The sequence below is a fragment of the Bombina bombina genome, chromosome 3 (genome assembly GCF_027579735.1).
Source record: "Bombina bombina isolate aBomBom1 chromosome 3, aBomBom1.pri, whole genome shotgun sequence".
Lineage (NCBI taxonomy): Eukaryota > Metazoa > Chordata > Amphibia > Anura > Bombinatoridae > Bombina > Bombina bombina.
Window position 1 is genome coordinate 702,004,390 of NC_069501.1, and position 21,880 is coordinate 702,026,269.

The 21,880-nt window shown below is 41.3% G+C and overlaps 1 protein-coding gene across 1 annotated transcript in view; it reads left to right on the plus strand.

Annotated features, from left to right (window-relative positions):
- Positions 1 to 21,880, plus strand: part of ANKFY1 (ankyrin repeat and FYVE domain containing 1) — a 423,330-nt gene that overhangs the window by 179,746 nt on the left and 221,704 nt on the right. Inside the window, exon 13 of the mRNA XM_053707500.1 lies at positions 12,273 to 12,371. Within this exon, the coding sequence (XP_053563475.1) occupies positions 12,273 to 12,371 (99 nt within the window). The remainder of the gene's footprint in view (positions 1 to 12,272; positions 12,372 to 21,880) is intronic.

A 21,880-nucleotide genomic window follows, 5' to 3' on the forward strand; every position in this document is an offset into this window, starting at 1 on the left:
CGAACCATCCTACCCATGATCCAAGAGGGTCAGTACATGACCACAGTGGACTTAAAGGATGCTTACCTTCACATACCGATTCACAAGGATCATTATCGGTATCTAAGATTTGCCTTCCTTGACAGGCATTACCAGTTTGTAGCTCTTCCCTTCGGGTTAGCTACGGCCCCAAGAATCTTTACAAAGCTTCTGGGCTCACTTCTGGCGGTACTAAGACCGCGAGGCATAGCGGTGGCTCCGTACCTAGATGACATTCTGATACAAGCGTCAAATTTTCAAATTGCCAAGTCTCATACAGAGATAGTTCTGGCATTTCTGAGGTCGCATGGGTGGAAGGTGAACGTGGAAAAGAGTTCTCTATTACTACTCACAATGGTTCCCTTCTTAGGGACTCTTATAGATTCTGTAGAGATGAAAATTTTCCTGACGGAGGCCAGGTTATCAAAACTTCTAAATACTTGCCGTGCCCTTCATTCCATTCCACACCCGTCAGTAGCCCAGTGCATGGAAGTAATTGGCTTAATGGTAGCAGCAATGGACATAGTACCATTTGCGCGCCTGCATCTCAGACCGCTGCAATTATGCATGCTCAGTCAGTGGAATGGGGATTACTCAGATTTGTCCCCTCTAATAAATCTGGATCAAGAGACCAGGGATTCTCTTCTCTGGTGGCTTTCTCGACTCCATCTGTCCAAAGGGATGACCTTTCGCAGGCCAGATTGGACGATTGTAACAACAGATGCCAGCCTTCTAGGTTGGGGCGCAGTCTGGAACTCCCTGAAGGCTCAGGGATCGTGGACTCAGGAGGAGAAACTCCTTCCAATAAATATTCTGGAATTAAGAGCGATATTCAATGCTCTTCTAGCTTGGCCTCAGTTGGCAACACTGAGGTTCATCAGATTTCAGTCGGACAATATCACGACTGTGGCTTACATCAACCATCAAGGGGGAACCAGGAGTTCCCTAGCGATGTTGGAAGTATCAAAGATAATTCGCTGGGCAGAGTCCAACTCTTGCCACCTGTCAGCGATCTTTTTCCCAGGCGTGGAGAACTGGGAGGCGGACTTCCTAAGTCGCCAGACTTTTCATCCGGGGGAGTGGGAACTTCATCCGGAGGTCTTCGCTCAACTAATTCATCGTTGGGGCAAACCGGAACTGGATCTCATGGCTTCTCGACAGAATGCCAAACTTCCTTGCTACGGATCCAGGTCCAGGGACCCGGGAGCGGCGCTGATAGATGCTCTAGCAGCCCCTTGGGTTTTCAACATGGCTTATGTGTTTCCACCATTTCCGCTGCTTCCTCGGCTGATTGCCAAGATCAAACAGGAGAGAGCATCGGGGATTCTGATAGCACCTGCGTGGCCACGCAGGACCTGGTATGCAGATCTAGTGGGCATGTCGTCCTGTCCACCATGGTCTCTACCTCTGAGACAGGACCTTCTAATTCAGGGTCCTTTCAACCATCCAGATCTAATTTCTCTGAGGCTGACTGCATGGAGATTGAACGCTTGATTCTGTCAAAGCGTGGCTTCTCGGAGTCAGTTATTGATACCTTAATACAGGCTCGGAAACCTGTTACCAGAAAAATTTACCATAAAATATGGCGTAAATACTTATATTGGTGTGAATCCAAGAGTTACTCATGGAGTAAAGTTAGGATTCCTAGGATTTTGTCTTTTCTACAAGAGGGTTTAGAAAAGGGTTTATCTGCTAGTTCATTAAAGGGACAGATTTCTGCTCTGTCTATTCTGTTACATAAACGTCTGGCAGATGTCCCACACGTTCAGGCTTTTTGTCAGGCTTTGGCTAGGATTAAGCCTGTGTTTAAGACTGTTGCTCCTCCGTGGAGCTTAAACTTAGTTCTTAAAGTTCTTCAAGGTGTTCCGTTTGAACCCCTCCATTCCATTGATATTAAGCTGTTATCTTGGAAAGTTCTGTTTTTGATGGCTATTTCCTCGGCTCGAAGAGTCTGAGTTATCTGCCCTACACTGTGATTCTCCTTATCTGATTTTTCATTCAGACAAGGTGGTTCTGCGTACTAAACCTGGGTTTTTACCTAAGGTAGTTTCTTCCAGGAATATCAATCAAGAGATTGTTGTTCCATCTCTATGCCCTAATCCTTCTTCGAAGAAGGAACGACTTTTGCATAATCTGGACGTAGTCCGTGCCCTGAAGATCTATTTGCAAGCAACTAAAGATTTCGTCAAACTTCTTCCCTGTTTGTCGTTTACTCTGGACAGAGGAGAGGTCAAAAGGCTTCGGCTACCTCTCTCTCCTTTTGGCTTCGTAGCATAATACGTTTAGCCTATGAGACTGCTGGACAGCAGCCTCCTGAAAGAATTACAGCTCATTCCACTAGAGCTGTGGCTTCCACCTGGGCCTTTAAAAATGAGGCCTCTGTTGAACAGATTTGCAAGACTGCAACTTGGTCTTCACTTCACACTTTTTCAAAATTTTACAAATTTGACACTTTTGCTTCTTCGGAGGCTATTTTTGGGAGAAAGGTGCTTCAGGCAGTGGTTCCTTCCGTTTAAAGTTCCTGCCTTGTCCCTCCCATCATCCGTGTACTTTAGCTTTGGTATTGGTATCCCATAAGTAATGGATGACCCGTGGACTGACTACACTTAACAAGAGAAAACATAATTTATGCTTACCTGATAAATTTATTTCTCTTGTAGTGTAGTCAGTCCACGGCCCGCCCTGTCTTTTAAGGCAGACCTAAATTTTAATTAAACTCCAGTCACCACTGCACCCTATGGTTTCTCCTTTCTCGTCTTGTTTCGGTCGAATGACTGGATATGACATGTGAGGGGAGGAGCTATATAGCAGCTCTGCTTGGGTGTTCCTCTTGCAACTTCCTGTTGGGAAGAGATATAATCCCATAAGTAATGGATGACCCGTGGACTGACTACACTACAAGAGAAATAAATTTATCAGGTAAGCATAAATTATGTTTTTCCACTGTTTCCTCTCCTCCCGCGTCTGGTCGCCAGAATCAAGCAGGAGAAGGCTTCAGTGATTCTGATAGCACCTGCGTGGCCACGCAGGACTTTGTATGCAGACCTAGTGGACATGTCATCTGTCCCACCATGGACACTGCCAATGAGGCAGGATCTCCTAATACACGGTCCGTTCAAGCATCCAAATTTAGTTTCTCTACGTCTGACTGCTTGGAGATTGAACGCTTAATTCTATCAAAGCGTGGGTTCTCTGAGTCAGTTATAGATACTCTGATTCAGGCTAGAAAGCCTGTCACCAGGAAAATCTACCATAAGATATGGCGGAAATATCTTTGTTGGTGTGAATCCAAGGGTTACTCATGGAGTAAGATTAGGATTCCCAGGATATTGTCCTTTCTCCAAAAAGGATTGAGAAAGGATTAACAGCTAGTTCCTTAAAAGGACAAATATCTGCTTTGTCTATCCTGTTACACAAGCGTCTGGCAGAGGTACCAGACGTAAAAGCGTTTGCTCAGGCTTTAGTCAGAATCAAGCCTGTCTATAAACCTGTGGCTCCGCCATGGAGTTTGAATCTAGTTCTTTCAGTTCTTCAAGGGGTTCCGTTTGAACCTTTACATTCTATAGACATTAAGTTCTTATCTTGGAAAGTTTTGTTTTTGGTAGCTATCTCTTCTGCTCGAAGAGTTTCAGAATTATCTGCCTTACAGTGTGATTCCCTTACCTGGTGTTCCACGCAGATAAGGTAGTTTTGCGTACCAAGCCTGGTTTTCTTCCTAAAGTTGTTTCTAACAAGAATATTAACCAGGAAATAGTTGTTCCTTCTCTGTGTCCTAATCCATCTTCGAAGAAGGGAACGTCTTTTACACATCTTGATGTAGTTCGTGCTTTAAAGTTCTATTTACAAGCAACTAAGGATTTCAGACAAACATCTTCCTTGTTTGTTATCTATTCTGGTAAGAGGAGAGGTCAGAAAGCGACTGCTACCTCTCTTTCCTTTTGGCTGAAAAGCATCATCCGTTTGGCCTATGAGACTGCTGGCCAGCAGCCTCCTGAAAGAATTACTGCTCATTCTACCAGAGCAGTGGCTTCCATATGGGCTTTCAAAAATGAGGCTTCTGTTGAACAGATTTGTAAGGCAGCGACTTGGTCTTCACTGCATACATTTGCCAAATTTTACAAATTCAATACTTTTGCTTCTTCTGAGGCTATTTTTGGGAGAAAGGTTTTGCAAGCAGTGGTGCCTTCCGTTTAAGGTAACTGTCTTGTTCCCTCCCTTCATCCGTGTCCTAAAGCTTTGGTATTGGTATCCCACAAGTAAAGGATGAATCCGTGGACTGGATACACCTTGCAAGAGAAAACAGAATTTATGCTTACCTGATAAATTACTTTCTTTTGCTGTGTATCCAGTCCACGGCCCGCCCTGGCATTTAAGTCAGGTAAACATTTTTTTATTTAAACTACAGTCACCACTGCACCCTATGGTTTCTCCTTTTTCTTCCTAACCTTTGGTCGAATGACTGGGGGGTGGAGCTAGAGGGGGAGCTATATGGACAGCTCTGCTGTGTGCTCTCTTTGCCACTTCCTGTAGGGAATGAGAATATCCCACAAGTAAAGGATGAATCCGTGGACTGGATACACCACAAGAGAAAGTAATTTATCAGGTAAGCATAAATTCTGTTTTTTAAGTAGAGACTCCCTTTAAGTAATTCCTGAATAAATGTAGTAAGAAATGTGAATAAAGGGAGATGAAACGTTTCCTTTCATGATTCAGATAGGGTATACAATTTTAAACAACTTTCCAATTTACAATAATAAATACAAAAATCACAATAATGTGGTTAACACAGAAAATAGTATAAACTAAAATGTGCAACAAAAATCACACACAAATAGTGATAATAATACAGACCAATATGCTGGAATATATCCAAAGTGAAAAGAGTATTTAATGAAAACAGTCCCTCAAATACAAATAGTTCAAACAATGTTCCTCAAAAGGAAGAGAAAGAAACACATCATAGCTTAAAGGAACATTAAACCCAAAAAAATATTTTAGGATTCAGATAGAGAATGCAATTTTAAACAACATTTCAATTTACTTCTATTACCTAATTTGCTGCAATCTTGAGATATCCTTTGTAAAAGAAATATCAATGCACATTGGTGAGCCAATCACATGAGTCATCTATGTGCAGCCACCTATCAGAAGCTACAGAGCCTATATAGATATGCTTTTCAGGAAAGAATATCAAGAGAATGAAGCAAATTAGATAATAGAAGTGAATTAGAAAGTTGTTTAAAATGGTATTCTCTATCTGAACCATGAAATAAAAAAATTGGGTTTAATGTCCCTTTAATACTGTGTAAATCTTCACTCCCTAGATGGAAGGCAGACCCAGAATACTCACATTAGTTAGAGCTTTAACAGCTCAAAATAATTAGCTCTATAGTGCAGACCCCAGGCAGACTGGATACAGACAATGACATGCTTAAAGCAGATGTACAATTTATTAAAAACAAAAGTTTCTCCTACATTGGTGTGTCCGGTCCACGGCTTCATCCTTACTTGTGGGATATTCTCTTCCCCTACAGGAAATGGCAAAGAGAGCACACAGCAAAAGCTGTCCATATAGCCCCCCCTCTGGCTCCACCCCCCAGTCATTCTCTTTGCCGCTCTGAACAAATAGCATCTCCACGGGGATGGTAAAGAGTATGTGGTGTTAGTTGTAGTTTTATTTCTTCTATCAAGATTTTGTTATTTTAAAATAGTGTCGGTTTGTACTATTTACTCTACAACAGAAAGTGATGAAGATTTCTGTTAAAAGAGGAGTATGATTTAAGCACCAGTAACTAAAATCCATTGCTGTTCCCACGCAGGACTGTTGAAACCAGAGAACTTCAGTTGGGGGGAACAGTTTGCAGACTTATCTGCTTTAGGTATGACCAGTCTCTTTTCTAACAAGACCTAGTAATGCTAGAAGACTGTCAGTTTTTCCCTTATGGGATCGGTAAGCCATTTTCTTAGACTCAGTAACAGAATTAAGGCTTATAAATTGGGCTTTATGCTGGTTGACACTTTTGTGGGCTAAATCAATTTATTTTTATCATATTTATATGACATTTGGAGTGTTTTGCAAACTTTAAAACACTTTTGGGAACGTTTATTGCGCCTGGCAGTTGTTTAGACGCCTAATCTAGTCAGAAAGGCCCCTTCACTCTGGTATGCAGAGGGAGGAGGCCTCATTTTCGCGCCTCAGTTGCGCAGTTACTTCTATAGGCAGTGCATGCAGCTTCACGTGAGAGGGTCCTGTGGCTTAGAAAAGGACTCAGAAAGGCTTATTTCTGTGGTGAATAACCCCTAAGGAAGGTAAAAGCCGCAGCAAAGTCTGTGGCAGGGACTGTAGTGTGTTTTAACCGGTAATTGGGAGCATTAGCTCCGGTTTGCTCATTTAAGGGTTTAGAGACTTGAAATTTGGTGTGCAATACTTTCAATGCATTAAGACGCTTTTTATTATTTAAAGAGACAGTAACGGTTTTGTTTAAAATTGTTTTTATTGCATTAAAAACCTGCCTAAGTCTGTCTAACATGTCTGTACCTTCAGATAGCATATGTTCTGTGTGTATGGAAGCCAAGGTGGTTCCCCCATTAAATGTACGTGCAAATTGTGCCATAGCGTCCAAACAAAGTAAGGACAGTACTGTCACATTTAATAAGGTTGCCCAAGATGATTCTTCAAATGAAGGTAGTGGGGATAGTTCATCATCCTCTCCTGTGTCAACACCAGTTTTGCCCGCGCAGGCGATACCTAGTACATCTAGCACGCCAATGTTTGTTACTATGCAGCAATTAACAGCAGTAATGGATAATTCTATAGCAGCTCTTTTATCCAAACTGCCAGCATTTCCCAGAAAGCGTGATTGCTCAGTTTTAAATACAGAGGATGAGCAAGTGGACGCTGACGATAATTTATCTGTTATACCCTCACATCAATCTGAGTTGGCAGTGAGGGAGGGTCTGTCTGAGGGAGAAATTTCTGATTCAGGAAAAATTTCTCAGCAGGCAGAACCTGATATCGTGGCATTTAAATTTAAGCTAGAACATCTCCGCGCCCTGCTTAAGGAGGTGCTAGCTACCCTTGATGATTGTGATTCTTTGGTGATTCCAGAGAAGTTGTGCAAAATGGACAAATTCCTAGAGATCCCAGTGCACGCTGATGCTTTTCCGATACCCAAGAGGGTGGCGGACATAGTGACTAAGGAGTGGGAGAAGCCAGGTGTACCTTTTGTTCCACCTCCTATATTCAAGAAAATGTTCCCCATTGTCGACCCCAGAAGGGACGCATGGCAAACGGTCCCTAAGGTAGAGGGGGCAGTTTCAACGTTAGCCAAGCGCACAACTATTCCTATAGAGGACAGTTGCGCTTTCAAAGATCCTATGGATAAAAAATTGGAAGGATTGCTTAAAAAGATTTTTGTTCAGCAAGGTTTCCTTCTTCAACCAATTTCGTGCATTATTCCTGTCACCACGGCGGCGTCTTTTTGGTTCGAGGAACTAGAAAATTCGCTCCAAAAGGAGACTCCATATGATGAAGTCATGGACAGAATTCACGCACTAAAGTTGGCTAATTCCTTTATTTTTCGATGCCGCTTTTCAATTGGCAAAATTAGCGGCGAAAAATTCAGGTTTTGCAATAGTAAGGCGCTTTGGCTAAAATCTTGGTCGGCGGATGTGTCGTCCAAAACAAAATTGCTTAATATTCCTTTCAAAGGTAAGACCCTTTTCGGGCCAGAATTGAAGGAGATTATTTCAGACATCACTGGGGGAAAGGGCCATGCCCTCCCACAGTATAGGCCTTTCAAGGCTAAGAACAAATCTAATTTTCGTTCCTTTCGCAATTTCAGGAACGGACCGGCTCCTAACTCTGCAGCTTCTAGACAAGAGGGAAACGCTTCCCAGCCTAAACCAGCATGGAAGCCATTGCAAGGCTGGAACAAGGGTAAACAGGCCAAGAAGCCTGCTGCTGCTACCAAGACAGCATGAAGGGGTAGCCCCCGATCCGGGACCGGATCTAGTAGGGGACAGACTTTCTCTCTTTGCTCAGGCTTGGGCGAGAGATGTTCCGGATCCCTGGGCACTAGAAATAGTCTCTCAGGGGTATCTTCTAGAGTTCAAGGAACTTCCTCCAAGGGGACGGTTCCACATGTCTCGCTTATCTTCAGACCAGATAAAGAGACAGGCATTCTTACATTGCGTAGGAGACCTATTAAAGATGGGAGTGATACACCCAGTTCCAACAGCGGAACAAGGTCTGGGTTTTTACTCAAACCTGTTTGTAGTTCCCAAAAAAGAAGGAACTTTCAGGCCAATTCTGGATTTAAAAATTCTAAACAAATTCCTCAGAGTTCCATCATTCAAAATGGAAACCATTCGGACGATTTTACCAACGATCCAGGAGGGTCAATATATGACTACCGTGGACTTAAAGGATGCGTACCTGCATATTCCTATCCACAAAGATCATCATCAGTTCCTGAGGTTCGCCTTTCTGGACAAACATTACCAGTTCGTGGCTCTTCCATTCGGTTTAGCCACTGCTCCCAGAATTTTCACAAAGGTGCTAGGGTCCCTTCTAGCGGTCCTAAGGCCGAGGGGCATTGCTGTAGCACCTTACCTAGACGACATTCTAATCCAAGCGTCGTCCCTTTCCAAAGCAAGGGCTCATACAGACATTGTTTTAGCCTTTCTCAGGTCTCACGGGTGGAAGGTGAACATAGAAAAGAGTTCCCTGTCTCCGTCCACAAGGGTTCCCTTTCTGGGAACAATAATTGATTCTGTGGAAATGAAGATTTTTCTGACAGAGGTCAGAAAGTTAAAGCTTCTAAATGCTTGTCGAGTTCTTCAATCTATTCCTCAGCCTTCCATAGCTCAGTGCATGGAGGTAATAGGACTAATGGTTGCAGCAATGGACGTGGTTCCTTTTGCTCGAATTCATTTAAGACCATTGCAACTGTGCATGCTCAAACAGTGGAATGGGGATTATGCAGACTTGTCTACCCAGATTCAAGTAGACCAGGTAAACAGAGACTCACTCCTCTGGTGGTTGACTCAGGATCACCTGTCTCAGGGAATGAGTTTCCGCAGACCAGAGTGGGTCATTGTCACGACCGACACCAGTCTCTTAGGCTGGGGCGCGGTCTGGGACTCCCTGAAAGCTCAGGGTCTATGGTCTCGGGAAGAGTCTCTTCTCCCGATAAACATTTTGGAACTGAGAGCGATATTCAATGCGCTCCTGGCTTGGCCTCAACTAGCGAAGGCCAGATTCATAAGATTTCAGTCGGACAACATGACGACTGTAGCGTACATCAATCATCAGGGGGGGAACAAAGAGTTCCTTGGCGATGAGAGAAGTATCCAAGATCATCAAATGGGCGGAGGATCACTCCTGCCATCTATCTGCAATTCACATCCCTGGAGTAGACAACTGGGAGGCGGATTATTTGAGTCGTCAGACTTTACATCCGGGGAAGTGGGAACTTCATCCGGAGGTCTTTGCCCAGTTTACTCAACTATGGGGCATTCCAGATATGGATCTGATGGCGTCTCGTCAGAACTCCAAGGTTCCTCGCTACGGGTCCAGATCCAGGGATCCCAAGGTGACACTAGTGGATGCATTGGTGGCGCCTTGGTCGTTCAACCTAGCTTATGTGTTTCCACCGTTCCCTCTCCTTCCCAGGCTTGTAGCCAGGATCAAACAGGAGAAGGCCTCAGTGATTCTAATAGCTCCTGCATGGCCACGCAGGACTTGGTATGCAGACCTGGTGAATATGTCATCGGCTCCACCATGGAAGCTACTTTTGAGGCAGGATCTTCTAGTACAAGGTCCATTCGAACATCCAAATCTAGTCTCTCTGCAACTGACTGCTTGGAAATTGAACGCTTGATTTTATCTAAGCGTGGGTTTTCAGATTCGGTTATAGATACTCTGGTTCAAGCCAGAAAACCTGTGACTAGAAAAATTTACCATAAGATATGGCAAAAATATATCTGTTGGTGCGAATCCAAGGGATACTCTTGGAGTAAAATTAAAATTCCTAGGATTCTTTCCTTTCTCCAAGAGGCTTTGGATAAAGGTTTGTCAGCTAGTTCTCTTAAAGGACAGATATCTGCTCTGTCTGTTTTGTTGCACAAACGTCTGGCAGCAGTGCCAGATGTACAGGCATTTGTACAGGCGTTAGTCAGAATCAAGCCTGTCTACAGACCTATGACTCCTCCATGGAGTCTAAACTTAGTTCTTTCAGTTCTTCAAGGGGTTCCGTTTGAACCTTTACATTCCATAGATATTAAGTTACTATCTTGGAAAGTTCTGTTTTTGGTTGCTATTTCTTCTGCTAGAAGAGTTTCTGAATTGTCTGCTTTGCAGTGTACTTCTCCTTATCTGGTATTCCATACAGATAAGGTAGTTTTACGTACCAAGCCTGGTTTTCTTCCAAAAGTGGTTTCCAACAGGAATATTAACCAGGAAATAGTTGTTCCTTCTCTGTGTCCGAATCCAGTTTCGAAGAAGGAACGTTTGTTACATAACCTAGATGTGGTTCGTGCTTTAAAATTCTATTTAGAAGCAACAAAGGATTTCAGACAGACATCATCCTTGTTTGTCGTCTATTTTGGTAAGAGGAGAGGGCAGAAAGCTACTGCTACTTCTCTTTCCTTTTGGCTGAAAAGCATCATCCGATTGGCTTATGAGACTGCCGGACGGCAGCCTCCTGAATGAATTACAGCTCACTCTACTAGAGCTGTGACTTCCACATGGGCCTTGAAGAATGAGGCTTCTGTTGAACAGATCTGTAAGGCAGCGACTTGGTCTTCTCTGCATACTTTTGCCAAATTTTACAAATTCGATACTTATGCTTCTTCGGAGGCTGTTTTTGGGAGAAAGGTTTTGCAAGCTGTGGTGCCTTCCGTTTAGGTTACCTGACTTGTTCCCTCCCTTCATCCGTGTCCTAAAGCTTTGGTATTGGTTCCCACAAGTAAGGATGAAGCCGTGGACTGGACACACCAATGTAGGAGAAAACAGAATTTATGTTTACCTGATAAATTTCTTTCTCCTATGGTGTGTCCGGTCCACGGCCCGCCCTGGCTTTTAGTCAGGTTTAACATTTTTATTTTTTGTACACTACAGTCACCACGGCACCTTATAGTTTCTCCTTTTTCTCCTAACCGTCGGTCGAATGACTGGGGGGCAGAGCCAGAGGGAGGGCTATATGGACAGCTTTTGCTGTGTGCTCTCTTTGCCATTTCCTGTAGGGGAAGAGAATATCCCACAAGTAAGGATGAAGCCGTGGACCGGACACACCGTAGGAGAAAGAAATTTATCAGGTAAATATAAATTCAGGGGTTTTTTTTTATCACTAGGGGTAATGGGTATAAACATACAAAGAAACTATGCGCGTGACAGTCCATTGTTACAGACCGCATGAAGCTCCACACAGTATCTGTAGTCTTTCTGAAACTCCACACTGTATCTGTAGTCTTTCTTTCCAATGTACTACCAATTTATTTCTAACATGCTTTGTTCTTGCGTAGGAACACCCTTTAAAAAAAAAAAAAAAAGGTCTGGGCTCTCTCCTGCCCCCCCTTCTGGGAGGAAGATTACTTCTGATACATCTCGTTTACATAGCTTTTCTATTGCCATTACAGCAGTATTGAAATGTTCAGTATAAGTGGTTGTTCAGCTATTTCAGATGACAAAATAAAAGTAGCTATTTGTAAACAATTTATTACACTCTAGCAGGTAAAATTGATCACTGGAAACATATTAAAGTGGAGGAAATTTCACAGTACAGTTTAAATAACTAGCTTTTACTTTTATTTATGCATCAGTCACTTACAAGGGACATATAATACAAAGAGCATGATTACTGTTAAATACAATTGCCAAAAGTCTTACCACATAAACATTAACCGTTGGGTATCGTGCACTTGTGCAGTAATGTACCGAACTGTAAAAGGTAACCGAGAATATACCCTCACTGCTCTCATTTTTTTTTTTAAACTGTAGAATATGTAGAGTCAAAAATACAAAACCTCAAATACAATAACAGTAAACATGAATTTAAAGATTTAGCTTATTTAATGCAAAATATTTTTACAAATATTTTAGCTTGCTATACTTGCAGCTTTTTCAAATGTATTGTAGATATTTTTATGAGATTAATGCGGTAATAAAAATAAAATAGGATGTACTGAATAGGTAAATGCACAAAATATAGAAATGTACACGTTTAACATGCTCTGTTTTTTTTTCTATATAGCCAATGCACTTCATGCAACAAATAACCTTCAAATCATTCCTGACTTCAGTCTGAAGGATTCCAGAGAACAAACGGTGCTGGGTCTGGCATTATGGACAGGTATGAAAAAAAGCAACATAACACTTACCATGTCATGTATTTTCCTGTCTATATGAGCTTTCTTTTACTACTGGTCATATCCTTCAGTTTCGTCATATGAAATTATACTATGCTGTCTATTGAACTGTAGTGGTCTTTTTTGTTATATATGTTTTGCTCATTCACTTGCTCCCTTCACTTGATAAGACTGTTTGTTACACACATATATAGTTAGCTTGTATATGACAAACTTTGACATATCTAGACAAAATAACAAATAACACACATTTATGTAAAGAACAAGTAATATACCGGTTAGACAGTGAATCAAATTATATATATATATATATATATATATATATATATATATATATATATATATATATATATATATATATATATATAAAATTTAAACTTTTCTGCTATACACATTTATGGAGTTAGTAGTACAGATGTAATTGTTTGCAGATAAATGATTATTTCTTTCATGTAATTAGCAAGAGTCCATGAGCTAGTGACGTATGGGATATACATTCCTACCAGGAGGGGCAAAGTTTCCCAAACCTCAAAATGCCTACAAATACACCCCTCACCACACCCACAAATCAGTTTTACAAACTTTGCCTCCCATGGAGGTGGTGAAGTAAGTTTGTGCTAGATTCTTCGTTGATATGCACTTCGCAGCAGGCTGGAGCCCGGTTTTCCTCTCAGTGTGCAGTGAATGTCAGAGGGATGTGAAGAGAGTATTGCCTATTTGAATTCAATGATCTCCTTCTACGGGGTCTATTTCATAGGTTCTCTGTTATCGGTCGTAGAGATTCATCTCTTACCTCCCTTTTCAGATCGACGATATACTCTTATATATACCATTACCTCTACTGATTCTCGTTTCAGTACTGGTTTGGCTTTCTACTACATGTAGATGAGTGTCCTGGGGTAAGTAAGTCTTATTTTTGTGACACTCTAAGCTATGGTTGGGCACTTTTATATAAAGTTCTAAATATATGTGTTTGAACATTTATTTGCCTTGATTCAGGATGTTCAACATTCCTTATTTCAGACAGTCAGTTTCATTATTTGGGATAATGCATTTGAATAATCAATTTTTCTTACCTTAAAATTTTACTTTTTTTCCTGTGGGTTGTTAGGCTTGCGGGGGCTGAAAATGCTTCATTTCTCTTGTTAAGTGTAGTCAGTCCACGGGTCATCCATTACTTATGGGATTATATCTCTTCCCCAACAGGAAGTTGCAAGAGGATCACCCAAGCAGAGCTGCTATATAGCTCCTCCCCTCACATGTCATATCCAGTCATTCTCTTGCAACCTAACTAAAGATAGGTTGTTGTGAGAGGTCTGTGGTGTTTTTAAACTTAGTTTATTTCTTCAATCAAAAGTTTGTTATTTTAAATGGCACCGGAGTGTGCTGTTTGTTTCTCAGGCAGCATTAGAAGAAGAATCTGCCTGCGTTTTCTATGATCTTAGCAGACGTAACTAAGATCCACTGGCTGTTCTCGCACATTCTGAGGAGTGAGGTAACTTCAGAAAAAGGGAATAGCATGCAGGGCCTCCCTGCAAACGAGGTATGTGCAGTAAATTATTTTTCTAAGCAATAGAATTGACTGAGAAAATACTGCTGATACCAATGTAATGTAAGTTCAGTCTTAAATGCAGTGGTAGCGACTGGTATTAGGCTGCTGAGTGTGTGTACACTGAAGTATTTTTCTAGGGAATGGAATTTGACTCAGAAAATACTGTTAATACTGAAGTAATTTATGAGCCTTAACTGCAGTAAAAGCGACTGGTAGCAGGCTTATTAATAACACTTCATAACTTTTAAAATGTATGTTCAAAACGTTTACTGGCATGTTAATCGTTTTTTGTGAGGTACTTGGTGATAAAACTTATTGGGGCATGATTTTTACCACATGGCTAACTTTTGTTTCTGCATAGAAACAGTTAACTGAGCTTCCCCACTGTTGTAATATGAGTGGGAGGGGCCTATTTTAGCGCTTTTTTGCGCAGTAAAAATTCAGTCACAATCTTCCTACTTCATCCTCCATGATCCAGGACGTCTCTAGAGAGCTCAGGGGTCTTCAAAATTAATTTTGAGGGAGGTAATCAGTCACAGCAGACCTGTGACAGTGTGTTTGACTGTGATAAAAACGTTAATTATTAAATTGTTATCCGTTTTTTGGGTATTAAGGGGTTAATCATCCATTTGCTGGTGGGTGCAATCCTTTGCTAACTTAATACATTTACTGCGAAAATTTGGTTGCTATAACTAATTTGGTTCATTGTTATTTCAACTGTGACAGCTTTTTTGTGCTTCTTAAAGGCACAGTAGCGTTTTTTATATTGCTTGTAAATCTATTTGAAAAGTATTTTCCAAGCTTGCTAGTCTCATTGCTAGTCTGTTTAAACATGTCTGACACAGATGAATCTGTTTGTTCACTATGTATGAAGGCCAATGTGGAACCCAACAGAAATGTGTACCAATTGTATTGATATTACTTTAAATAAAAGTCAGTCTTTACATGTAAAGAAATTATCACCAGACAACGAGGGGGAAGTTATGCCGACTAACTCTCCTCACGTGTCAGTACCTTCGCCTCCCGCTCAGGAGGTGCGTGATTTTGTGGCGCCAAGTACATCAGGGAGGCCCTTACAAATCACTTTGCAAGACATGGCTACTGTTATGACAGAAGTATTATCTAAATTGCCAGAATTAAGAGGCAAGCGTGATAGCTCTGGGTTAAGGACAGAGCGCGCTGATGATGTGAGAGCCATGTCCGATACTGCGTCACAATTTGCAGAACATGAAGACGGAGAGCTTCATTCTGTGGGTGACGGATCTGATCCAGGGAGACTGGATTCAGAGATTTCTAATTTTAAATTTAAGCTTGAGAACCTCCGCATATTGCTAGGGGAGGTATTAGCGGCTCTGAATGATTGTAACACGGTTGCAATTCCAGAAAAATTATGTAGGTTGGATAGATACTATGCGGTACCGGTGTGTACTGACGTGTTTCCTATACCTAAAAGGCTTACAGAGATTATTAGCAAGGAGTGGGATAGACCCGGTGTGCCTTTTTCCCCTCCTCCCATATTTAGGAAAATGTTTCCTATAGACGCCACCACACAAGACTTTTGGCAGACGGTCCCTAAGGTGGAGGGAGCAGTTTCTACTTTAGCTAAGCGTACCACTATCCCGGTGGAGGATAGTTGTGCCTTTTCAGATCCAATGGATAAAAAATTAGAAGGTTACCTTAAGAAAATGTTTGTTCAACAAGGTTTTATCTTACAGCCCCTTGCATGCATTGCGCCTGTCACTGCTGCGGCGGCATTCTGGTTTGAGTCTCTGGAAGAGGCCATTCGCACAGCTCCATTGGATGAAATTATGAACAAGCTTAAAGCACTTAAGCTAGCTAATGCATTTGTTTCTGATGCCGTCGTACATTTAACCAAACTTAGGGCTAAGAACTCCGGATTCGCCATCCAAGCGCGCAGAGCGCTATGGCTTAAATCCTGGTCAGCTGACGTGACTTCTAAATCTAAATTGCTTAATATTCCTTTCAAAGTCGCCAGACTTTTCATCCGGGGGAGTGGGAACTTCATCCGGAGGTCTTCGCTCAACTGATTCATCGCTGGGGCAAACCAGATCTGGATCTCATGGCATCTCGCCAGAACGCCAAGCTTCCTTGTTACGGATCCAGGTCCAGGGACGCGGGAGCGGTGCTGATAGATGCTCTGACAGCCCCTTGGGTTTTCAACATGGCTTATGTGTTTCCACCATTTCCGATGCTTCCTCGACTGATTGCCAAGATCAAACAGGAGAGAGCATCTGTGATTCTGATAGCGCCTGCGTGGCCACGCAGGACCTGGTATGCAGACCTAGTGGACATGTCGTCCTGTCCACCATGGTCTCTGCCTCTGAGGCAGGACCTTCTAATTCAGGGTCCTTTCAACCATCCAAACCTAATTTCTCTGAGGCTGACTGCATGGAGATTGAACGCTTGATTCTATCAAAGCGTGGCTTCTCGGAGTCAGTTATTGATACCTTAATACAGGCTAGGAAACCTGTTACCAGAAGAATTTACCATAAGATATGGCGTAAATATTTATATTGGTGCGAATGCAAGAGTTACTCATGGAGTAAGGTTAGGATTCCTAGGATATTGTCTTTTCTACAAGAGGGTTTAGAAAAGGGCTTATCCGCTAGTTCGTTAAAGGGACAGATTTCTGCTTTGTCCATTCTTCTACACAAGCGTCTGGCAGAAGTTCCAGACGTTCAGGCTTTTTGTCAGGCTTTGGCTAGGATTAAGCCTGTGTTTAAGACTGTTGCTCCGCCGTGGAGCTTAAACTTAGTTCTTAACGTTCTGCAAGGCGTTCCGTTTGAACCCCTTCATTCCATTGATATCAAGCTATTATCTTGGAAAGTTCTGTTTTTGATGGCTATTTCCTCGGCTCGAAGAGTCTCTGAGTTATCTGCCTTATATTGTGATTCTCCTTATCTGATCTTTCATTCAGACAAGGTAGTTCTGCGTACTAAACCTAAGTTTTTACCTAAGGTTGTTTCTAACAGGAATATCAATCAAGAGATTGTTGTTCCATCATTATGTCCTAATCCTTCTTCAAAGTAGGAACGTCTTTTGCATAATTTAGACATAGTCCGTGCCCTGAAGTTCCACTTACAGGCAACTAAAGATTTTCGGCAAACTTCTTCTCTGTTTGTCGTTTACTCTGGACAGAGGAGAGGTCAAAAGGCTTCGGCTACCTCTCTCTCCTTTTGGCTTCGTAGCATAATACGTTTAGCCTATGAGACTGCTGGACAGCAGCCTCCTGAAAGGATTACAGCTCATTCTAGAGCTGTGGCTTCCACCTGGGCCTTTAAAAATGAGGCCTCTGTTGAACAGATTTGCAAGGCTGCAACTTGGTCTTCACTTCACACTTTTTCAAAATTTTACAAATTTGACACTTTTGCTTCTTCGGAGGCTATTTTTGGGAGAAAGGTACTTCAGGCAGTGGTTCCCTCCGTTTAAAGTTCCTGCCTTGTCCCTCCCTTCATCCGTGTACTTTAGCTTTGGTATTGGTATCCCATAAGTAATGGATGACCCGTGGACTGACTACACTTAACAAGAGAAAACATAATTTATGCTTACCTAATAAATTTATTTCTCTTGTAGTGTAGTCAGTCCACGGCCCGCCCTGTCTTTTAAGGCAGTTCTAAATTTTAATTAAACTCCTGTCACCACTGCACCCTATGGTTTCTCCTTTCTTGTCTTGTTTCGGTCGAATGACTGGATATGACATGTGAGGGGAGGAGCTATATAGCAGCTCTGCTTGGGTGATCCTCTTGCAACTTCCTGTTGGGGAAGAGATATAATCCCATAAGTAATGGATGACCCGTGGACTGACTACACTACAAGAGAAATAAATTTATCAGGTAAGCATAAATTATGTTTTTATCGCGTCATTCTTGGCGCAGACTTTTTTGGCGCAAAAAAATTTCTTTGTCATTTCCGGCGTCATACCTGTCGCCGGAAGTTGCGTCATTTTTTTGACGTTTTTGCGCCAAAAATGTCGGCGTCACCGGATGTGGATTTAGGCGCAAAATAATGTGGGCGTCTTTTTTTGGCGCTAAAAAATCTGGGCGTCATTATTGTCTGCACATTATTTAAGTCTCATTGTTTATTTGCTTCTGCTTGCTAGAAGCTTGTTCATTGGCATTTTTTCCCATTCCTGAAACTGTCATTTAAGGAATTTGATCAATTTTGCTTTATATGTTGTTTTTTCTATTACATATTGCAAGATGTCTCAGATTGACCCTGAATCAGAAGATACTTCTGGAAAATTGCTGCCTGATGCTGGATCTACCAAAGATAAGTGTATTTGTTGTAAACTTATGGTAACTGTTCCTCCGGCTGTTGTTTGTAATGAATGTCATGACAAACTTGTTAATGCAGATAAGATTTCCTTTAGTAATATTCCATTACCTGTTGCTGTTCCATCAACATCTAATATTCAGGGTGTTCCTGTTAACATAAGAGATTTTGTTTCTAAATCTATTAAGAAGACTATGTCTGTTATTCCCCCTTCTAGTAAACGTAAAAAGTCTTTTAAAACTTCTCATTTTTCAGATGAATTTTTAAATGAACATCATCATTCTGATTCTGATAATGATTTTTCTGGTTCAGAGGATTCTGTTTCAGAGGTTGATACTGATAAATCTTCATATTTATGTAAAATGGAATTTATTCATTCTTTACTTAAAGGGACAGTATACACTCATTTTCATATAACTGCATGTAATAGACACTACTATAAAGAATAAGATGCACAGATACTGATATAAAAATCCAGTATAAAACTGTTTAAAAACTTACTTAGAAGCTGTCAGTTTGGCTTTGTTGAAAAGGTAGCTGGAAAGCCCACTGCAAGTGGCAAATAAGACACTCCCCCCCCTCCCCCTTCTTTTGCATATGAAAACACCCTTTACACAAACAGGAGCAAGCTGGAGTAGGTAGCTGAGCGTATTCACATAAAACTTTGGGGCTTGGTTAGGAGTCTGAAAATCAGAGCAATGTTATTTAAAAATAAGCAAAACTATACATTAATTTAAAAAAAAAACTTTATGGGCTATATAAATAGATCATCTACAAAACATTTATGCAAAGAAAAAATGAGTGTATAATGTCCCTTTAAAGAAGTCTTAATTGCATTAGAAATAGAGGAATCTGGTCCTCTTGATACTAAATCTAAACGTTTGAATACAGTTTTTAAACCTCCTGTAGTTATTACAGAGGTTTTTCCCGTCCCTGATGCTATTTCTGAAGTAATTTCTAGGGAATGGAATAATTTGGGTAATTCATTTACGGTTTAAGCAATTATATCCTGTGCCATCTGACAGATTAGAGTTTTGGGACAAAATCCCTAAGGTTGATGGGGCTATCTCCACTCTTGCTAAACGTACTACTATTCCTACGGCAGATAGTACTTCCTTTAAGGATCCTTTAGATAGGAAAATTGAATCCTTTCTAAGAAAAGCTTACTTATGTTCAGGTAATCTTCTTAGACCTGCTATATCTTTGGCGGATGTTGCTGCAGCTTCAACTTTCTGGTTGGAAGCTTTAGCACAACAAGTAACAGATCATAATTCTCATAGCATTGTTAATCTTCTTCAACATGCTAATAACTTTATTTGTGATGCCATCTTTGATATCATTAGGGTTGATGTCAGGTATATGTCTTTAGCTATTTTAGCTAGAAGAGCTTTATGGCTTAAAACTTGGAATGCTGATATGTCTTCTAAGTCAACTTTGCTTTCCCTTTCTTTCCAAGGTAATAAATTGTTTGGTTCACAGTTGGATTCTATTATTTCAACTGTTATTGGGGGGAAAGGAACTTTTTTACCACAGGATAAAAAATCTAAAGGTAAATTTAGGTCTGCTAATCGTTTTCGTTCCTTTCGTCACAATAAGGAACAAAAACCTGATCCTTCCCCTACAGGAGCAGTATCAGTTTGGAAACCATCTCCAGTCTGGAATAAATCCAAGCCTTTTAGGAAGCCAAAGCCAGCTCCCAAGTCCACATGAAGGTGCGGCCCTCATTCCAGCTCAGCTGGTAGGGGGCAGATTACATTTTTTCAAAGAAATTTGGATCAATTCGATTCACAATCTTTGGATTCAGAATATTGTTTCACAAGGGTACAGAATAGGCTTCAAGATAAGGCCTCCTGCAAGAAGATTTTTTCTTTCCTGTGTCCCAATAAATCCAGTGAAGGCTCAAGCATTTCTGAAATGTGTTTCAGATCTAGAGTTGGCTGGAGTAATTGTGCCAGTTCCAGTTTTGGAACAGGGGCTGGGGTTTTACTCAAATCTCTTCATTGTACCAAAGAAGGAGAATTCCTTCAGATCAGTTCTGGATTTAAAAATATTGAATCGTTATGTAAGGATACCAACATTCAAAATGGTAACTATAAGGACTATTCTGCCTTTTGTTCAGCAAGGGCATTATATGTCTACAATAGATTTACAAGATGCATATCTGCATATTCCGATTCATCCAGATCACTATCAGTTTCTGAGATTCTCTTTTCTAGACAAGCATTACCAGTTTGTGGCTCTGCCGTTTGGCCTAGCAACAGCTCCAAGGATTTTTACAAAGGTTCTCGGTGCCCTTCTATCTGTAATCAGAGAACAGGGTATTGTGGTATTTCCTTATTTGGACGATATCTTGGTACTTGCTCAGTCTTCACATTTAGCAGAATCTCATACGAATCGACTTGTATCGTTTCTTCGAGAACATGGTTGGAGGATCAATTTACCAAAGAGTTCGTTGATTCCTCAGACAAGGGTAACCTTTTTAGGTTTCCAGATAGATTCAGTGTCCATGACTCTGTCTCTAACGGACAAGAGACGTCTAAAATTGGTTTCAGCTGTATGGGGGTCTCTGACAGCACAAGGGGTTTGGGAATCTCAGAAGGCGAGATTACCAATCAACATTTTGGAACTCCGTGCGATTTTCAGAGCTCTTCAGTCATGGCCTCTTCTAAAGAGAGAGTCGTTCATTTGTTTTCAGACAGACAATGTCACAACCGTGGCATATGTCAATCATCAAGGAGGGACTCACAGTCCTCTGGCTATGAAAGAAGTATCTCGAATACTTGTATGGGCGGAATCCAGCTCCTGTCTAATTTCTGCGGTTCATATCCCAGGTATAGACAATTAGGAAGTAGATTATCTCAGTCGCCAAACATTACATCCGGGCGAATGGTCTCTTCACCCAGAGGTATTTCTTCAGATTGTTCAAATGTGGGGACTTCCAGAAATAGATCTGATGGCTTCTCATCTAAACAAGAAGCTTCCCAGGTATCTGTCCAGATCCAGGGATCCTCAGGCGGAAGCAGTGGATGCATTGTCACTTCCTTGGAAGTATCATCCTGCCTATATCTTTCCGCCTCTAGTTCTTTTTCCAAGAGTGATTTCCAAGATTCTAAAGGAGCGTTTGTTTGTTCTGCTGGTGGCTCCAGCATGGCCTCACAGGTTTTGGTATGCGGATCTTGTTCGGATGGCTACTTGCCAACCGTGGACTCTTCCGTTAAGACCAGACCTTCTATCGCAAGGTCCTTTTTTCCATCAGGATCTCAAATCCTTAAATTTGAAGGTATGGAGATTGAACGCTCGATTCTCAGTCATAGAGGTTTCTCTGACTTCGTCATTAATACTATGTTACAGGCTCATAAATCTGTGTCTAGGAAGATTTATTATCGAGTCTGGAAGACTTACATTTCTTGGTGTTCTTCTCATCATTTTTCTTGGCATTCTTTTAGAATTCCTAGAATTTTACAGTTTCTTCAGGATGGTTTGGATAAAGGTTTGTCTGCAAGTTCCTTGAAAGGACAAATCTCTGCTCTTTCTGTTCTTTTTCACAGAAAGATTGCTAGTCTTCCTGATATTCATTGTTTTGTACAGGCTTTGGTTCGTATAAAACCTGTCATTAAATCAATTTCTCCTCCTTGGAGTTTGAATTTG